This window comes from Panulirus ornatus, chromosome 37 (genome assembly GCF_036320965.1).
Source record: "Panulirus ornatus isolate Po-2019 chromosome 37, ASM3632096v1, whole genome shotgun sequence".
Lineage (NCBI taxonomy): Eukaryota > Metazoa > Arthropoda > Malacostraca > Decapoda > Palinuridae > Panulirus > Panulirus ornatus.
The window spans coordinates 30,866,539-30,888,509 of NC_092260.1; the positions used below are offsets into that span (position 1 = coordinate 30,866,539).

The 21,971-nt window shown below is 42.4% G+C and overlaps 1 protein-coding gene across 11 annotated transcripts in view; it reads left to right on the forward strand.

The window, feature by feature from the left end:
• The window catches only part of LOC139760683 (PDZ and LIM domain protein 3-like), a 116,110-nt gene that overhangs the window by 68,572 nt on the left and 25,567 nt on the right, over positions 1-21,971 (forward strand). For 6 of the 11 annotated variants that reach the window (XM_071684217.1, XM_071684219.1, XM_071684218.1 and 3 more), the window contains exons 3-5: positions 15,195-15,312; positions 17,654-17,764; positions 18,537-18,722. In XM_071684217.1, the coding sequence (XP_071540318.1) occupies positions 15,195-15,312; positions 17,654-17,764; positions 18,537-18,722 (415 nt within the window). The remainder of the gene's footprint in view (positions 1-15,194; positions 15,313-17,653; positions 17,765-18,536; positions 18,723-21,971) is intronic. The other 5 variants (XM_071684224.1, XM_071684222.1, XM_071684223.1 and 2 more) reach the window with 3 other exon arrangements.

Sequence of the window (21,971 nt, forward strand, 5' to 3'; positions counted from 1 at the left end):
TGGTTGTGGGTGAGGGAGTGTGGACGAGGACCTTACTGGCTGTGGGTGAAGGAGTGTGAACGAGGACCTTACTGGCTGTGGGTGAAGGAGTGTGAACGAGGACCTTACTGGCTGTGGGTGAAGGAGTGTGAACGAGGACCTTACTGGCTGTGGGTGAGGGAGTGTGGACCAGGAGCGCTATCGACCACTTTGCATGCACGGGGCCCCTAGGATCAAAGCCACATTCTTACGAATTCTGATCACGGCAGCCGGTCCATAGTACCCCCATTTGTTCATCATTCTCAAGGAACTGGTCGATAAAATGGTCATAGGCCAGTGTGTGTGTGTGTGTGTGTGTGTGTGTGTGTGTCTGTGTGTGTGTGTGGCATTTGAGTGGGCCATTGATCTTTCCCTGTAAAAAGAAAAACAGTACCCATACATTAAAAGAAATACCGAATTAAAGAAAATCAGTACCTTCCATTTATGCTGTTGACATCGTCAGGTTCCAGATAAGCATTGTTTAAAATCAGTTCTAGGAGAGCATAAAGTGCTTTTGCATTTTTTTCATATGGTAATGAATAAGACGAACTGTACTAACACAATAGTTAGTGTATGAGGCACAAAGTCTTGTCAAAGAAAACTAGATGACATTATTAGTGAAAGAAAACTAAATTCGAGTAATTTAAGGGTAAACTAAAACATTTTCTGTGTGTTCTAGAACTTTGTTGATTTTTTCTTTGTATAGTACAGTGATGGTATATCAGAACTTAGCAAATGTACTGGTTTGCCATAGATAGTAAATCAAGACATTGGTGTTCTGTCAATTGGTGTTTCTTGCTTTCAAGTAAAGCGTAAAAGATAAGGGCAATGGGTAGGGAGACGGCAAGAGAATAGGACCGTAACTGCGAGTGGAGCTGAACGTTAGGGGTGTTCAAGGCAGAACATATTCACCACATTCCTGCTCTCAGCTGAATTATGATAATCTTATTTGATGACTAATTTATTCGAGACATAAGGTCAGAATCATACCGTCTCGTGAATGTCAAGCATTCTAAGGTGTTTCCTCACGCGTACGTGTACAATTTTCAAACCATGTCGGTATATGTAGACTTATTGACAACTAGATTATTCCTTGACGACAAAAATTCAAAGCCTTAGCTTACTTACGCAGTAAAGTAAGCATTTCCAGTCAAAGAATCTTATCAATATTTTGAGATTCTTGGGAGCGTTTCCCGACATATCCACCAACTTTGGCCTTGCCCTCAGTCTATAGTCAGCGGAACGGCTCCTTGGCAAAGAGGCACAACTCTCAGGCTCTCAAATGCTAAAAGGATATTTCTCGTGTTGTTCTCTTCGCCCGAGATGTACTTAATTCTAATGTACTCCTTAAAAACCACTTTGACGTATGTTCTTTGCGTAGCCTCCTCTACAAGTGAAAGAACTTCCCAGTGTCTGGTTTAGCTGACCCACTCTTGCTAGCCTGTGAGATTCACTTCACTGATTTACACATCTTTCCAACAAGAGTTTATAATAAGTTCAGATAATTATATATGCAAGGCATATGACACCCGACTGTTGTACCCTGTAACATTGCTGCCAAGAGATTTATTTTTGTGACGAGGTTTCAGGCCCACATTACTCTCGAGTGAGAACAAGATTCTCGTCACTGACGTTGCTTTTCTGTCATCATATGAGCTGCATGCAAGCAGGATAAATCTTAACACATAACAGAGGAGAAGATCAGACAGAAAGCAGAAGTTAAACATTTAGCGTTGTGCACCAATCGTCCCGCAGGGGGTGTGCACCATCAATCCCGTAGTAGGAGGGGAGGTGCTGCACCATCCTCCTCTCAGGGAGGTGCTACACCACACTGATCTCTTAATGTATAAAGGTTTAAAGTCTGAATGATGTAAATTATAGTGGCAGGTGATGAAGTAAAACTAGGAAAGAGAAATATTTGCCCAATTGATTTTGGGAGGAATGAGAGGTCTACAGCAAAACATTCGGTGGTCCAGGTTTGAAGGTTTAGCTTAAACCCAACTTTTTGTGTCGAACGGAAACACGCCATGAATCATCCTCAGCCGTAGTCTTGCTCAAGAGAGAAAGAGAAGCCATCATGGTGTTAACGTGGGAGTGAGCCTAGGTGGGTGAGTGGTAGAGAAGCCATCATGGTGTTAACGTGGTAGTGAGCCTAGGTGGTAGAGGAAGAGGTTGTGGCGGGTGGAGTGAACGGTATGTGGGACGGGTTACTCTGCTGGCTCGGGGCCTCGACAACTGTGCCAACAGTAATGGCTGTTGTGTATTAGTTCATGAACTATGAATCATGATTCTGACAAAGATTCCGTTACGCTGATATATAATTTGTTCTCTTTGTTCAGGGTTATAAAGCTGTGGAGCGGAAAACTTTACTTAGGATAGATATTAACTCCGGTATACCACATCATTCCAATTTACTTTATCCCTTGCACGCCTTTCATGTTCATGTTCAGATCTCACTTATCAAAAATCTTTTTCACCCTATCTTTCCATCAACAATTTGGTGTCCTTGTTCTCCTTGTTCCCTCCACTTTTGGTACATATATTCTTTAGTCGCTCATTCTTTCCATAAGTCCAAACCATTTCAGCACGTCCTTTTCAGCCTTTTAACTACATTCTTTTTATTACCACACATCTCTCTTACCCTTTCATTACCTATTGGACCAAACCATCCCTTCTTTCTTCACCAAACCACTTTCTATGATTCTCTCACTTCGTATACCACCCCGATCCAAACACCTTGCATCTACCACTCTATCATCAAACACTTTCAACAGTCCTTTCAAAATATATATATATATATATATATATATATATATATATATATATATATATATATATATATATATATATATATATATATATATATATATATATATATATATATATATATATATATATATATATATATATATATATATATATATATATATATATATATATATATATATATATATATCATCAGCGAACAACAACTGACTCACTTCCCAAGCTCTCTCATCCACAACAGACTTCAAACTTGCCCCTCTTTCCAAAACTCTTGCATTCACCTCCCTAACAACCCCATCCATAAACAAATTAAACAACCATGGAGACATCACACACCACTGCCGCAAACCTACATTCACTGAGAACCAATCACTTTCCTCTCTTCCTACACGTACACATGCCTTACGCCCTCGATAAAAACTTTTCACTGCTTCGAACAACTTGCCTCCCACACCATATATTCTTAATACCTTCCACAGAGCATCTATATCAACTCTATCATATGCTTTCTCCAGATCCATAAATGCTACATACAGCGAGGTAGCGCAGCGCAAGGATACAGACGAAAGAATGGCCCAACCCACCCACATACACATGTATATACATACACGTCCACACACGCAAATATACATACCTATACATCTCAATGTAATATATATATATATATATATATATATATATATATATATATATATATATATATATATATATATATATATATATATATATATATATATATATATATATATATATGTATATATATATCCCTGGGGATAGGGGAGAAAGAATACTTCCCACGTATTCCCTGCGTGTCGTAGAAGGCGACTAAAAGGGAAGGAAGCGGGTGGCTGGAATTCTCCCCTCGCTTTTTTTTTAATTTTCCAAAAGAAGGAACAGAGAAGGGGGCCTGGTGAGGATATTACCTCAAAGGCCCAGCCCTCTGTTCTTAACGCTACCTCGCTAATGCGGGAAATGGCGAACAGTATGAACGAGAGAAATAAAGATATATATATATATATATATATATATATATATATATATATATATATATATATATATATATATATATATACATATATATATATATATATATATATATATATATATATATATATATATATATATATATATATATATATATATATATATATATATATATATATATATATATATATATAGTTAAGAGTAAATGTGAGTAAGAGCAAGGTTGTTAGGTACAGTAGGGTTGAGGGTCAAGTCAATTGGGAGGTAAGTTTGAATGGAGAAAAACTGGAGGAAGTAAAGTGTTTTAGATATCTGGGAGTGGATCTGGCAGCAGATGCAACCGTGGAAGCGGAAGTGAATCATAGGTTGGGGGAGGGGGCGAAAATCCTGGGAGCCTTGAAGAATGTGTTGAAGTCGAGAACATTATCTCGGAAAGCAAAAATGGGTATGTTTGAAGGAATAGTGGTTCCAACAATGTTGTATGGTTGCGAGGCGTGGGCTATGGATAGAGTTGTGCGCAGGAGGGTGGATGTGCTGGAAATGAGATGTTTGAGGACAATATGTGGTGTGAGGTGGTTTGATCGAGTAAGTAACGTAAGGGTAAGAGATATGTGTGGAAATAAAAAGAGCGTGGTTGAGAGAGCAGAAGAGGGTGTTTTGAGATGGTTTGGGCACATGGAGAGAATGAGTGAGGAAAGATTGACAAAGAGGATATATGTGTCGGAGGTGAAGGGAACGAGGAGAAGTGGGAGACCAAATTGGAGGTGGAAAGATGGAGTGAAAAAGATTTTGAGTGATCGGGGCCTGAACATGCAGGAGGGTGAAAGGCGGGGTCGACGTGCTGTCAATGGATTGAATCAGGGCATGTGAAGCGTCTGGGGTAAACCATGGAAAGTTCTGTGGGGCCTGGATGTGGAAAGGGAGCTGTGGTTTCGGGCATTACTACATGACAGCTAGAGACTGAGTGCGAACGAATGGGGCCTTTGTTGTCTTTTCCTAGCGCTACCTCGCGCACATGAAGGGAATGTTATTCCATGTGTGGCGAGGTGGCGATGGGAATAAATAAAGCCGGCAGTATGAATTATTTACATGTGTATATATGTATATGTCTCTGTGTGTATATATATGTGTACATTGAGATGTATAGGTATGTATATTTGCGTGTGTGGACGTGTATGTATGTACATGTGTATGGGGGTGCGTTGGGCCATTTCTTTCGTCTGTTTCCTTGCGCTACCTCACAAACGCGGGAGACAGCGACAAAGCAAAATATATATATATATATATATATATATATATATATATATATATATATATATATATATATATATATATATATATATATATATATATAATGTAGGTTTGCGGCAGGGGTGTGTGATGTCTCCATGGTTGTTTAGTTTGTTTATGGATGGGGTTGTTAGGGAGGTAAATGCAAGAGTTTTGGAAAGAGGGGCAAGTATGAAGTCTGTTGGGGATGAGAGAGCTTGGGAAGTGAGTCAGTTGTTGTTCGCTGATGATACAGCGCTGGTGGCTGATTCATGTGAGAAACTGCAGAAGCTGGTGACTGAGTTTGGTAAAGTGTGTGGAAGAAGAAAGTTAAGAGTAAATGTGAATAAGAGCAAGGTTATTAGGTACAGTAGGGTTGAGGGTCAAGTCAATTGGGAGGTGAGTTTGAATGGAGAAAAACTGGAGGAAGTGAAGTGTTTTAGATATCTGGGAGTGGATCTGGCAGCGGATGGAACCATGGAAGCGGAAGTGGATCATAGGGTGGGGGAGGGGGCGAAAATTCTGGGGGCCTTGAAGAATGTGTGGAAGTCGAGAACATTATCTCGGAAAGCAAAAATGGGTATGTTTGAAGGAATAGTGGTTCCAACAATGTTGTATGGTTGCGAGGCGTGGGCTATGGATAGAGTTGTGCGCAGGAGGATGGATGTGCTGGAAATGAGATGTTTGAGGACAATGTGTGGTGTGAGGTGGTTTGATCGAGTGAGTAACGTAAGGGTAAGAGAGATGTGTGGAAATAAAAAGAGCGTGGTTGAGAGAGCAGAAGAGGGTGTTTTGAAGTGGTTTGGGCACATGGAGAGGATGAGTGAGGAAAGATTGACCAAGAGGATATATGTGTCGGAGGTGGAGGGAACAAGGAGAAGAGGGAGACCAAATTGGAGGTGGAAAGATGGAGTGAAAAAGATTTTGTGTGATCGGGGCCTGAACATGCAGGAGGGTGAGAGGAGGGCAAGGAATAGAGTGAATTGGAGCGATGTGGTATACCGGGGTTGACGTGCTGTCAGTGGATTGAATCAAGGCATGTGAAGCGTCTGGGGTAAGCCATGGAAAGCTGTGTAGGTATGTATATTTGCGTGTGTGGACGTATGTATATACATGTGTATGGGGGGTTGGGCCATTTCTTTCGTCTGTTTCCTTGCGCTACCTCGCAAACGCGGGAGACAGCGACAAAGTATAATAAAAAAAAAATAAAAAAAAAGTAAATATATATATATATATATATATATATATATGAACTTGGCAATATGTAAGTTCCAGTTGGAAATCGATGAATTCGGGGCTTAATTGCTGTCACTATGTCAGAGGACAAGCTGTAGTTAGGGCGACAGGATGGTGTGTGTTGCTCCGCCAACGTCCCAGGGAGCTGCGGTCGCCACCAGCGCCCTGCTATATATAACCACACCTGAAGCTCCTGCTTTATTATCCGCTTGTTTTTCATCGTAAATTTTGGCCTCCCGTGCTTCGTAAACAATAGCACAGTTTAACAGACTTCAAATGTAAATGGCCGAATCTGATACCATGATGTAGTGAAACAGTTACATGAAAACCGTCATGTCAGCACCTAACTCAAGTTTTGTCGTAACGTAGTGCTATTTGTTGCTTCCTCCTGGTCCTGTGTGTTTCCACCTACTTTTTCTTGTTTATGTTCCGCTCTACTTGGACAACGGTACCAGCTTTCCGTCTATTGTTTGACGTGCGCTTAATATCTCAGTCTTAGAAATAGAATAAAATGGCATGATGAAAAGTTGACCTTTACCAGCTAAATAGAATCAAAGACTTCAGAGAGACAGATATCCATTGCTAGAAATATATCATTGAAAAGTACTGTCCAGAGACGGTTACTGCTACTGGTTTGCCACAGTGTAAGATCACTGGTGTTTATCGTTAAGCCGAGAAGAAGAATTCTAAAAGAAAGACTTCCCGAAGTGGAGATGGTTGGTGATGGTAATGGTTGTTGATGGATATGGTTGGTGATGGTGATGGTTGGTGATGGTGATGGTTGGTGATGGTGATGGTTGGTGATGGTGATGGTTGGTGATGGTGATGGTTGGTGATGGTGATGGTTGGTGATGGTAGTGATTGTTGGTGGTGATGATTGTTGACGAATGATGGTAAAATGTGTAGTGTCGCCGATCAACCCCGAGTGGACAGTGGCTGTTCTTCAGGGTACCCCAGACGACGTGCTGTCACCGTTGCCCTTACCTGCTCCCACACAACCTGTCACCCTCCCAGGCTACAGAGGTCACGGCCATTTAAGCGGTCATTGACAGTAGTCAGTTAGTTTCATCTATGACTAAAGAAATGCATACGTTTGTTTTTATTCGATATTGTGTTTAGAGACACATTAACTGCCGTGCAAGTAAGAGAAAACTCGGATAAAGATTTTTTCCATTACAAGAAACGCTCTCTCTCTCTCTCTCTCTCTCTCTCTCTCTCTCTCTCTCTCTCTCTCCCTGATGATTGGTTGTTATCGTAATTAGCATAGACCCAGCAAACTTAATAAGGGGATAAGTTTTATAGACACTTTTTCACATCCTTGTCGTCTTCTATATATTTCACTCTTCAATATGTCTGCTGGGTTAACATGAAACAGTAGAACACGCACATCGTCCTGCGTACTCCCTGTGTCTGTGTCAATATACCAAAATCGTGGATTAGATAAACAACCAACAGTTTCTCTGCATCACACTGCGGGTATAAACAACTAATTTCTTTTTCCATTATAGACTGTGGTGGAGAAACGCATTAACCAGTTAAAGCCTTAGCGCATTACAAGGCGGCGCAGAGCCGCGGCACACACAGAGCTGCTGGCACGGGACAGTGTTATATTTAACCACGCCCCACCTTCCCTCAGCCAGATCTATAACCAATCAAAACTTGTTTTTTTGTAACGTGCTTGTCTGTGGATGATAAATCCAAAATTTATCCCCTTGGCATTATTGTCCAAACTCTCTTCTTTGGAACTAATGATTATATATATATATATATATATATATATATCAACCCACCCCCATACACATGTATATACATACAGGTCCACACACGCAAATATACATACCTATACATCTCAATGTACACATATATATACACACACAGACACATACATATATACCCATGCACACAATTCACACTGTCTGCCTTTATTCATTCCCATCGCTACCTCGCCACACATGGAATACCATCCCCCTCCCCCTACATGTGTGCGAGGTAGCGCTAGGAAAAGACAACAAAGGCCCCATTCGTTCACACTCAATCTCTAGCTGTCATGCAATAATGCCCGACACCACAGCTCCCTTTCCACATCCAGGCCCCACACAACTTTCCATGGTTTACCCCAGACGCTTCACATGCCCTGATTGAATCCACTGACAGTACGTCAACCCCGGTATACCACATCGATCCAATTCACTCTATTCCTTGCCCGCCTTTCACCCTCCTGCATGTTCAGGCCCCGATCACTCAAAATCTTTTTTACTCCATCTTTCCACCTCCAATTTGGTCTCCCACTTCTCCTCGTTCCCTCCACCTCCGACACATATATCCTCTTTGTCAATCTTTCCTCACTCATTCTCTCCATGTGCCCATACCATTTCAAAACACCCTCTTCTGCTCTCTCAACCACGCTCTTTTTATTTCCACACATCTCTCTTACCCTTTCATTACTTACTCGATCAAACCACCTCACACCACATATTGTCCTCAAACATCTCATTTCCAGCACATCCACCCTCCTGCGCACAACTCTATCCATAGCCCACGCCTCGCAACCATACAACATTGTTGGAACCACTACTCCTACAAACATACCCATTTTTGCTTTCCGAGATAATGTTCTCGACTTCCACACATTCTTCAAGGCTCCCAGGATTTTCGCCCCCTCCTCCACCCTATGATTCACTTCCGCTTCCATGGTTCCATCCGCTGCCAGATCCACTCCCAGATATCTAAAACACTTTACTTCCTCCAGTTTTTCTCCATTCAAACTTACCTCCCAATTGACTTGACCCTCAACCCTACTGTACCTAATAACCTTGCTCTTACTCACATTTACTCTTAACTTTCTTCTTTCACACACTTTACCAAACTCAGTCACCAGCTTCTGCAGTTTCTCACATGAATCAGCCACCAGCGCTGTATATATATATATATATATATATATATATATATATATATATATATATATATATATATATATATATATATGATAGAGTTGATAGAGATGCTCTGTGGAAGGTATCAAGAATATATGGAGTGGGAGGCAAGTTGCTAGAAGCAGTGAAAAGTTTTTATCAGGGATGTAAGGCATGTTTACGAGTGGGAAGAGAGGAAAGTGATTGGCTCTCAGTGAATGTCGGTTTGCGGCAGTTGTGCGTGATGTCTCCATGGTTGTTTAATTTGTTTATGGATGGGGTTGTTAGGGAGGTGAATACAAGTGTCTTGGAGAGAAGGGCATGTATGCAGTCTGCTGGGGATGAGAAAGCTTGGGAAGTGAGTCAGTTCTTGTTCGTTGATGATACAGCGCTGGTGGCTGATTCAGATGAGAAACTGCAGAAGCTGGTGACTGAGGCTGGTAAAGTGCGTGAAAGAAGAAAGCCGGGAGTAAATGTGAATAAGAGCAAGGTTATTACATACAGTAGGGTGGAGGGACAAGTCAACTGGAAGGTAAGTTTGAATGGAGAAAAACTGGAGGAAGTGAAGTGTTTTAGTTATCTGGGGGTAGATTTGGCAGCGGATGGAAACATGGAAGTGGAAGTGAGTCACAGGGTGGGGGAGGGGGCGAAAATTCTAGGAGCGTTGAAGAATGTGCGGAAGGCGAGAACATTATCTCGGAAAGCGAAAATGGGTATATTTGAAGGAATAATGGTTCCAACAATGTTATATGGTTGCGAGGCGTGGGCTATAGATAGGGTTGTGCAAAGGAGGGTAGATGCGTTGGAAATGAGGTGTTTGAGGACAGTATGTGGTGTGAGGTGGTTTGATCAAGTAAGTAATGAAAGGGTAAGAGAGATGTGTGGTAATAAAATGAGTGTGGTTGAGAGAGCAGAAGAGGGTGTTTTGAAATGGTTTGGTCACATGGAGAGAATGAGTGAGGAAAGATTGACAAAGAGGATATATGTGTCAGAGGTGGAGGGAACGAGGAGAAGTGGGAGACCAAATTGGAGGTGGAAGGATGGAGTGAAAAAGATTTTGAGCGATCGGAGCTTGAATATGCAGGAGGGTGAAAGGCGCGCAAGGAATAGAGTGAATTGGAACGATGTAGTATACCGGGGTCGACGTGCTGCCAATGGATTGAACCAGGGCATGTGAAGCCTCTGGGTTAAGTCATGAAAGTTTTGTGGGGCCTGGATGTGGAAAGGGTGATGTGTATTCGGTGCATTATACATGACAGCTAGAGACTGACTGTGAACGAATGTGGTCTTTGTTGTCTTTTCCTAGCGCTACCTCGCGCACATGCGAGGGGGAGGGGGTTGTCATTTCATGTGTGGCGGGGTGGCGACGAGAATGAATAAAGGCAGTAAGTATGAATTATGTACATGTGTTTATATGTATATGTCTGTGTATGCATATAAACGTTTACGCTGAAATGTATAGGTATGTATATGTGCGTGTGTGGACGTGTATGTATATACATATGTATGTGGGTGGGTTGGGCCTTCTTTCGTCTGTTTCCTTGCACCACTTCGCTAACGCGGGAGACAGCGACAAAGTATAATAAATGTAAATATGTATATATATATATATATATATATATATATATATATATATATATATATATATATATATATATATATATATATATATATATATATATATATATATATATATATATATATATATATATATATATATATATATATATATATATATATATATATATATATACATACATATATACATATATATATGTATATATATATATATATATATATATATATATATATATATATATATATATATATATATATTTTTTTTTTTTTTTTTTTTTTGCTTTGTCGCTGTCTCCCGCGTTTGCGAGGTAGCGCAAGGAAACAGACGAAAGAAATGGCCCAACCCACCCCCATACACATGTATATACATACGTCCACACACGCAAATTTACATACCTACACAGCTTTCCATGGTTTACCCCAGACGCTTCACATGCCTTGATTCAATCCACTGCCAGCACGTCAACCCCGGTATACCACATCGCTCCAAATCACTCTATTCCTTGCCCTCCTTTCACCCGCCTGCATGTTCAGGCCCCGATCACACAAAATCTTTTTCACTCCATCTTTCCACCTCCAATTTGGTCTCCCTCTTCTCCTCGTTCCCTCCACCTCCGACACATATATTCTCTTGGTCAATCTTTCCTCACTCATTCTCTCCATGTGCCCGAACCATTTCAAAACACCCTCTTCTGCTCTCTCAACCACGCTCTTTTTATTTCCACACATCTCTCTTACCCTTACGTTACTTACTCGATCAAACCACCTCACACCACATATTGTCCTCAAACATCTCATTTCCAGCACATCCATCCTCCTGCGCACAACTCTATCCATAGCCCACGCCTCGCAACCATACAACATTGTTGGAACCACTATTCCTTCAAACATACCCATTTTTGCTTTCCGAGATAATGTTCTCGACTTCCACACATTCTTCAAGGCTCCCAGAATTTTCGCCCCCTCCCCCACCCTATGATCCACTTCCGCTTCCATGGTTCCATCCGCTGCCAGATCCACTCCCAGATATCTAAAACACTTCACTTCCTCCAGTTTTTCTCCATTCAAACTCACCTCCCAATATATATATATATATATATATATATATATATATATATATATATATATATATATATATATATATATTGCATATGAACGCGCAGTACCATATAACATACAAACTTCCAACAGCCAGGATTGAACCTGGGACCCCTGCACAGCTGGTGGGAGCGCTACCCCTAGGGGTGATAACAGCCTATTAGCAGCGTTCCCACCTGTTACGAAGAGTCCCGGTTTCGATCCTGGCTGTTGGAAGTTTGAATGGTATATATATATATATATATATATATATATATATATATATATATATATATATATATATATATATATATATATATATATATATATATATATATATATATATATCGTAGTCCACAGAGGTGGGTAATGGTCCATTTAAGAACTGACAAAGTGAGGTATGTGAGGGGGTGAGAGGCAAGATGGAGGAAGAGTCGTACAACTCAAGAGTACCTGCTAATCAGACCTGAAAGCTCTGGTCATCAACCGAGGTCACTTACTCCTTAACATCTGAAGGAGACATTGGCGAATGAATGGTTGAAAAGATGATCAGTTTAAGCGGGTGTATGCTGCTGATTGTTGTAGTGAATGACTACACTGCTGATATTTGTGTTTTGGCGTCAAATTTCCTGTTACGATAAGTTGCTTCAATATCAGGAGAGGTGAAAAGATCGATGGTGATATGAAAGATGGACTGCCAACTTGATCTTATTTCTAAGATGGGAGTAAGTGATGCTGGTAGTTGTGCTGTGACTCCCAAGCTGCCTGAGGCTACATCTGTAGTTTACCCACAAGTATTATCCTCTTGACTGGAAAAGATAGCTGGTCACCCATATTTGGAAGGGGAAGGGTTAACAACAGGTAACTTTGCGCGCTGTGTCAGTAAATGAATGTGTTCATCTATAAGCAATGGATTCTATCCCGTGCGCTTTCAAATTCGCTTGAAAAGAAGTCTGAATTTACTCCCAGGCGGACTCACATGCCCTGCATCCTTATAGATTACGCCTCTGAGTTCTCATAGAAATGGCTTACAGTAAATAGCGACTTCAAGATGACATTCTTAGTTCATCTTTAGACACTTTTATGTATGTCTGACTTCTTTAAGATAATTTTGCTGATTGTCAACTTGGCCTCGTGATTCTAATCTGGCCATCGGTATTTTCGAAAAATACAGAGTGGGCCATTTTTATCGCCTTCACACTTACCTCAAGAATAATAATCTCTGGTGACCTAAAGCCAAGTAAGCAATGCACAAAAACAGTTAGAAGGGTGAACAAAATTCTTGGATTTACAAGAGGAGTTTTCCGACTCATTTATAGGGAAATTACTCTTATCCTTTACAATTGAATGGTGCGTCCCTATTTTGAATATTGTATTCAGTCTTAGTCACTATATTCAAAAGAACATACTGAATAGTAAAAGTACAGCAGCAAACTACCAAGATGATTCTCTTAGTGAGTAACAAATCCTATGAGAACTGACTAAACGACATTAATTTGTTAATTTTATAAAAGACAGTGTTAAGAGGGATGTGATATAAGTGTTATTAAAGGCTTTGATAATCTTGACCTAAGAAGCTACTTAAAGATTAATTCGCCTGATTTCACTCATAGTAATGGATACAAACTCGTGTGCCACAATGTTTTACTATGAATGAGGCCAAGTATTATTTCTTCAACAGGAGTGTTACCATATAGAATGAACCAATTCAGATACTTGAAAGAAGCACTAAAGGTACATTTCAGAACACATTGATAAATATTGCCTTTCAAATTTCCGATTGACATAATTTTGCACTTCTTTAGATGCATCACACGTTTACAAGTTATGCTTTCTGAAACACCTGCATGTCATTTGTACTCTTACCACACTAATCTATAACCTTCTAATCTCCTTCCCTATTACAAACAAGCTTGATAAGGAACCATAAGTCTGTTGCTGTTTGAATTCCTTTGTATTGCTCTGTATTAGGTATATATCATCCTCCCTTCTCTGTGGTGCGATAAGGACCGTCCTTACATCCACTCTCTTAGTCGATCCAACAGCTTCGTTTAACTTGGTAGCTCTTGTGTGTTAAGCGATACGTGATTGATGAGTGGTGTTAGCATGGATGTGGCTTGCAGAAGATTTCTTTCTGTTGGAGACTATCTGGCGTAGGGTTGAGAGGGGCTGATGACCGCCTCCAGGTGCGCCACCTGTTCTTGATCATCTCTCACATCTCCAGGGCTTCTTTAATTTGCATGGCTACATGGTCTATTTGTGATTCTGTTTTTAAGATTTCTAGAGTGCGGGCGCGCGCGCGTGCGTGTGTGTGTGTGTGTGTGTGTGTGTGTGTGTGTATGGGTGTGTGTGTGTGTGTGTGTGTGTGTGTGTGTGTGTGTGTGCGCATGTGTGGAGGGGGGACGGGGGAAGAACCAAGAACAGCATTACTTTCTCTGATAATCAAAAGAATCATTTATGCTAGCTTGAAGCTAGAGGCTGGGTTGTGTGTCGCTAGGAGTCTAAAAGCTCTGCCAAATATTGCTGAAGTATTTTGAGATGTGGATTGCGTCACTACCTCCACTCTCCACCTCTCCTGACACCCACTGCTTCACACTTCGGTACAGACCTCCGCTGAACCTTAATTATAGGAACATTACAAACTGTTAAGGTCAGGCAAGGCAAGCCATAGTGTTACACCTGGTAATGTAAAGTGGAAGTGATAAGCTAGCTTAGGTAATAAGTCAGTCATCAGTTGACGGTCTGACCCCTCGCTAGGGCTCCTCCTGTTATTTCATCATAATGACCATAAACTTAGGAAGATATGCAGCGGTTTATAACAAGACAGGTAAATATCTTGGAATTGGTATCATCACTACTTGTAATCAAACTCAGAGGAACACATTCAGGAGTCGTGTGTATGACTTCATATCTCCAGGGGTCCACTGAATGATATCAAGACATTAGACAGTCATAAATTCCTCACCAGATATTCATATCTGGGAAATAGAAACTCAAGATAAAGACAAAATATCGTTGTTAAGGTCTAAGAAGACTGGAGCTCGTGATAGCGCCCTGTGTTGAATTCTTGAGTGCAGGAAGCAGTGTAGAGGACGGGTACAAGGTGGGGCAGGAGGAATTCACACACACCACCCATAACTTGGCACGCATAACCCTGCACGCCTCTAATAACTGCCAACTGGCAACCGTCTGCCATACATTTCGCCATCCCAGAAACAGTTAGTTGGGTGACGACTACTGAGCCACAGGTGGGTCAGACTCCAGTGTTCTGGAAATTATTTTGAAAAGCCGTTTGTACAATATTTCCAGTGTTGTATTCCTGGATCATTGTTTAATCACTGGTTATTGTTGCAGGGCGGGCGTGCAGGCATCCCCGGCAGCAGCAACCTCGGCGTCACCGCTGGTGAACGGCAGTCCTGCCTCAGTGCCAGTCTCGGCCGGGATCAGCAGCAATCCGAGCGCGCGCCCAGAGGTAAGTCCTGCTGACCTATATTTCCCTCACTGGCCTTCCTGCACCCACTGCTTGATTGTTTTTTTCTGAATCGTTACTATCATTAAGTCCTGAAGAATCACAAATTTACTTAGTTCACCTTCCTGTTTGGACCACAACAGCGACATAGCTCCAAGCTCCAGTGCTCAAGATGATAATGTTCCTGGTGTTTATTACTTTACTGTGTGTTGTCATGATGATAGTTTATACCAGTTTCTCGTTTTGCAATCTACAGCCTCAGCTGCAGTGTTGGAGCGCAGATGATGAGCCACTTGACACAGGATATGGGTGCAGTTGATTTTTGGTGTCTTTAAGAATTCATGGCTTTCAGTGTACAATTCCAAGATAAGCGATAAAAGGAATAGATATGGCTGACCAATGAAGGAGTTACAGGGGCTTTGAGAGAGGCGAGGATCAGGTCGTCCGAGCCTCCCACCGTAAAAGGGACTCACAGGGCCGCAATGGCATGTCTCCTCAGGCATGCAAAAGATCAGTCCTGTAACCTTTCATTATCTCAGAACCTGCTGATGTAGCTGAAGGTGAAGCACTGAAATGAAAATCTCCGTATGTCAAACTTCAGTACCCTCAGAATTTGTAAGAAACCTAATCTCAGTTTAACAAAACTTAGGAGAATATGTAGTGTGTTAGCAAAGAGATACTGTTGTTGTCATTAATGAAGCACAGACTCGCAAGTTTAGAGTAAAGTTTCTTTTTGTGCACTGAGATAGTTTTAGCTCTTTTGAAAAAGTTCCACCACTAGGATAACAGTAGCTGCCTCCTGGGTCTGAGATCTGCTGTTGTCGCCCTAAAGGTCTTAATTTTGTAACAAACTAAGATACTGTCATCGAAAAGGTTGTGCCAAGATATCGTCGATTTACCTTCCTGTGATCATAAGAGCGATAGTGTATTTACCACATTTACTATAAGCACACTATTGAGGCATTCGAATGCATATTACCTCTGTCTCCCTTGAGACTTCCAGACGGTGACTGAGGCTACCATTTGCTAATTCAAGCAGTGACGTGTAGTTTCTTACAAAAGATGTTTTGTGGTAAATATCATAGACTTTCTAGTCTGATCCTGCAGCCTCCCACTGGGTCTCTGTCATTTTGCCTCACAACAGGTTTATGTTCCATCTTTTCTATTCCTCTCGGCTGTCTGATTCATCTCGCGAATGATCCTCCTCTTATCTCCTTCAGCATATTGATCCGATTCTTCCTGTAAGACTTTGCCTAGTCACGACCCTCACTAGTCTATGTAACCTTGGCCTTCATTGCCATGATCACCATTATTAGGTAGCTTTCTTTTTCACAACAGTTCCATGAACTTCCTTTTATTTTCTGCTCTCCCAGTTCATTCCCTAAATCTTTCCGCCAGCCCGCATCTCAAAGGCTTCTCGCCAGTTAATGTCTTCTTTCTCAAGAGTTCACGTTTTTGATCCGTGGAATGCTATCTATACTCTGCACAAATGTCTTTATATTTTTTGGACTTAGACGTTTTTGTCCTTTTCAACAACTCCGTAGTCTTCGTTAGTGCTTCCTTCACCGTCCTGAACCTTGATCTGATGACTGCTTTTCATCCTCCGTTCTCTGTAACCAGGACACCGAAGGAACTGATCTTATTCACCTGCTCTACTCTTCTGCTATCTGCCATGATACTGAGCGCTATTCCATCCTTCCTTGAAATCAGCCTGAAATTTGTCTCTCGTACATTCATCCTCTTATAATACTCATTTGTCGTTTTGCTTTGATTGTCCAACATCCTATGTAGACCAGCTTCCCCTCTGTCTATATTTCCCTGATCATCAGTACAGTACATCCCTAGCAGCCCCTCCGAATTATATCTTAAACGATTAAGAACCATCATCCAGTGCCGATATGTACGACTTGTTACTTTTTAGATGAGCAGTGTTATGAATAGGCGAGGGATAGATATTAAGAAAGTGCAGCGTAAGTGAAAAGTAGATATGTTCAGTCATTCGAACTGCCCCACTTCATCAATCTGAGTATCTAACTGGAGCCAAACAAATCCTAGCTTGACCCCAACAGATCCTCCACTGCCCTACACATTCGTATCCCCCAGTCTGATGAACTTGCACGTCTCTTTACTAAAGTACATCAAACATTTCACCCAACCAAACACGGGTCTTGAGCATCCCTCAAAGCATATCAGTTCCTTCTTGAATTTTCAAGTTCTATTCCTCTCTTTCCCAAGGGACATCAGACTGTTAGATCAGTTTGAGTCTCTTCTTTCAGGTAGCGTTCACCCCTTGCACAGTCTCTCTTGATACCTATAACTCGACCTCTTGTGTATTCCCTGCCAGAACCCAGCAGTGAGATCCCTTCCAAAGACCCACTTCGTCCTCAAGTCTGACCTTCCTCGGCCGCAGAAACAGTCAACTGCCAGCATGGAGACCTTGTCCATCCAGAGCCAGGTACACTGACGGTGATGGCGCCGCAGCTACTCATTCCTCAGGGAGAGGGGCATTTCTGGGGGCGCTTACCCCTACCTCCCTTAGCTCACTCTCAAACTCTGTGAAAGTTTCTGTGGCTCTTAGTATATTCAAACTTACAGTAATGATACAACTTTGCTGTCACAACAAGACGTTAGACCATTACGCACTATAGTCCGTGCATGACCAAGTGGTAACACTTAGCTTGTGTTGGCATGCCACTGTACTAGACTTCCTGACCACATGTGTACTATCCAAAGGATAACTCACAGTGACAGTGTAAACATAGTAATAGTTCAAAAATTGGTATTTTCAAGTTTTGCCTCTGTTGTGTCTGTGAGATATAATTTTAAGCAGGTTCTGGCAGAACTGTTATATACTGCTAGCTAAATGTTCAGGTAAAGTTAGTAATATACAACTATTGTGAATCTGGTTAGACAATAGAAGTACGTCTGATGTGTACATCTGGATAGGAGACAATGGTATAGGCTCTAAGTCCCTTCTTATTGTTCTCTGCATATACTTCTCACCTCTGGCCCGCCAAGGGCAGGTGCATGCTTCACTTCAGTGTTATAGCTGTAAGGGCTGGTGTTAAGGGGGCCTTAACTTTACAGAATAAGGCATGAGTTTTGGTGATATTAGGACAGGTGATGCACTGTAAGTGAGGGATTCTCAGCACCGCCCCGACCCGGGTGTTGTTGAAGTGTGGGTGAGGTGTAGCGAGCACTCATGTCGTGTGTGTTGTGTCGTGCAGCCGTACCGCACGCTACCCCTCGTGCAGCCTTCCGCTAAGGTGCGTACGGACCTGGGCGTGGGTAGCATCTCTCACCTCAAGATGCAGGACGAGCACATCTCGGGGGTGAAGGAGCCACAGTATGTGCCACAGCCTCAGGCCGTGGCGGCCAAAGTCAAGCACGACGAGCTTATCATGAAGCAGAAGGTACGGAGACCGTCCGGGGCCGCCCTGGGGCGTGTGGACGATCGGGTAGGGGGAGAGGAGGAGGGGGAGGCCACGCCATTGGGCTGTGTCGCACCCCAGGCGAGAAGATTCATTCAGGGAGAGAGGGAAGGAAGTTGTCCGCGGGCGTCATCTTCGACGTCGGAGCACAGTGAACAGAGGGCGCAGGGTAATAAGGACAACTCCAGTAGTGATTTCATGAAAATAGATAAAACCACATTTAAGGTAGGAGGCGAAATAGTCCAGTTAAAAAAACCTCAGGATTCTTGTCCTGATGTTGGAGATACGAATGACGAGAAATGTCAGTTAAGGAAAAGTAACGATGGTAACATTCTGACGCAGGAAGAGGAACGAGAGCAAGTAGCCACACGGGCGGCAGGGGGTCGTAGCAGGTCCCTTGGATACAGTGTTTATACTACCAGACTGGAGGAACTCCCAGACCAGTACTTCCTCACGACACACAACATACAAAATCTCGACTTTTGTGTAGACGCTCAGCGTCAGGACCAGGAAGCTGAGTACACGATTGAGTTAGAGGTCCCGAGAACGGAACCACAAACTAACACGATAGAAGTGGAGGAGACTATCAAAGTAGCGGCTCCCCTCTCCGTCAGACAAGAGCCACGTACTGTAGACGTTGCCCAAACGGTTAGAATTAAGAGAAATTATCATATGTGGTGATTTATCACTCTGTTATGGGTAAGTCAACAAGCTCTGTAACTGTGAGTAAGACGTTTACGGTCAGCGCGTTACTATTGGCAAAGCAGACGGTCCTCTGAAGTGTTGCAGGCGCCATTCTTTTTTTTCTATTTCAAAAATCTTGCTTCATTTGTAGCTATTTCTCCTCTCCTTGCCACGTGTTTTTTCATTATTATCATTTTTCTTTGGCCTCTGAAATACACAACTGTTAAATTTGTGTGCTGACTTTCCTTAGGTAAGATTTTGTGCGTCGCAGGCTTGAAGAAAATAGTAAAAGACGAGAACCTGTTTCTCACAAACCCAACTTCAGGTGAACATTGTTCAGAGAATCAGCACATCGTTACATTCACTATCAAAACTCTTCAAATTAAAGCTAATAGCTACGGTAACTCTGAGGAATCCGGAGGAAGGCTGGTTGTAAACTTGATCTTGATTTGTGACGGTAACCCTGGCAAATTTATTGTGTATCCCATGCTCATCCTGTGAGCGGTAGCGCAAAAGGATTGAGTGCTTATGGAACCTACTCGAACGAGTGATAAGTAAGCTGGCGAAAGCCGTAGACTTTCCCGTCAATGATGCATTTTTGAATGCCCCCTTCATCATGTCATTCATAACACCAGAGAACTGCTTGTGAGGTCATAAGGGGCAGGCTAGGGCATAGCGATGGGGGCATGGAGGGTGTGCCGGGGTGCGTGGGCTGGGGGTAGTGAACGTGGTGCCTCCTCTCCCTCTAGTGAATGGCGCGTTTCTGTTGATACCATCTTGTTCAGTTCCGCAATACCTAACCTAATGCCTTGTCCCTGATGAGTTGCCACCCTATTGTCCCTTAAGTATGTCCATCAGTATACTGTGTATGTCATGCTAAGTGTCATATGTCATGCTGAATGTGACATACTGAGTGTCGTTTTTAGCCTGTCAGTGTTATAATAAACCTGGCGCATAGTATGACACGTCCAATGTGGCAGTTAATATATATGTATACTGAACTTGGCAGACGTAACATCATATTGCGTGTGGCATACTTTCTTACCATACTGATTGTGACAAACTTATCTAAATATATATATATATATAGATATTCATATGTGTTAAGTTTCGCATACTTTATATCAAGCTGAGTGAGACAAACTTTGTATAATGTTCAGTGTGGATGATGGATACCGAGGCATGCAACTCCATCCTCATATTTGACGGTGCGCATTCTACTTAATCATATACCAAGTGAAACACAGAACCGTTTATAACTTCGGGATCGAGGATATCATTATAACATCAAGACAAAGAGCATTCGGTGCTACTGTGTACTTCATAGCAGTGAAAGTAGAAACTGCGCGAGTCGAGCGTGAGACAAGGATGAATAGTAGGGTAAGAGTGCTACTGCCTACACCATAGTGTGCCTATTGTTTCAAGCTGACCAACAACTTAGCTGTTGTCGCAAATAGTGACCCACTCACTGCTGTGGCAGATACCATTCTGAACATTATACAGAGTAAGAAACTGTGGTACCACACAGTATAGCGTGTTGCAACCGCTGCCATATTGTGATGGTGACCGCCCTCACGAGACGCTGCCAAACACACTATCCTTGGGACGGGGGCGAGAACCAAGCGCTCGGGGGTAGGTCTGCTGCTGCACCTGGGCTGTCCTCATTGGATTCGAAACTTGCGACACGAACAACCCTTTACCCTCGGCGATGTAGTGAATGAACTGTCGATCATATAGGTCTTATCATGTGAAGGTGCAAATGTTATTATGTGAATGTGCAAATGTTATCATGTGGAGGTGCAAATGTTATCATGTGGAGGTGCAAATGTTATCATGTGGAGGTGCAAGTGTTATCATGTGGAGGTGTTATAACGGTTTTACAATGAGTAAGCAAGCAAGGCAGATCTATCTGCATCTTTGTCTAGTTGTCTAATTCTGAGGCATCCTTTGTAAAGATCCGCTGCCTGTCCTTCCTCATGATTCAGTAACAGCTCTTCAGTCTGATTCTACAGCTGTCCTCTCACCGGAGTCATGGTTGTACCTACAAAGGAAATGTTAACCTTGGTATGACTCAGGTGGCATCATAAGGTCAGAAGGGTCGATGACGTCAGCGGTGGGTGATTCGATATCCCTTCACGAGGATTCTCCAACACCCTCCAGGTCCTCATAGTCACACTTCTTGATAATTTTGGGATATACAGTAAAGTGAGTGAACACTGGACCGAAAGTTTAGTGTATGTGAAGTTATTGGTATCATTATTCACTGCGGAGCTGGTGGTGAGGCTGATGGTGAATGTAGGCAGATGGCGGCCAGCCAAGAATATCTCGGTCCTGCCTTGTGTGTCGCCTCACTGTAATGCCGGCCATTTTTGTATGTGACATGGTTAAGGCACCATCCCAGCCAGCCACTACTGTGTTGTTTGGCGTGGGGACGCACCACATTAAGGCGCCGATGTATGTCAGGCGCTGGGAGGCATCCTCATATGACCTCCTATTCAGGCGAAGAAAAGCACCATCCCAGGCTCCTACTGTGTAGCTGGGAGGCGC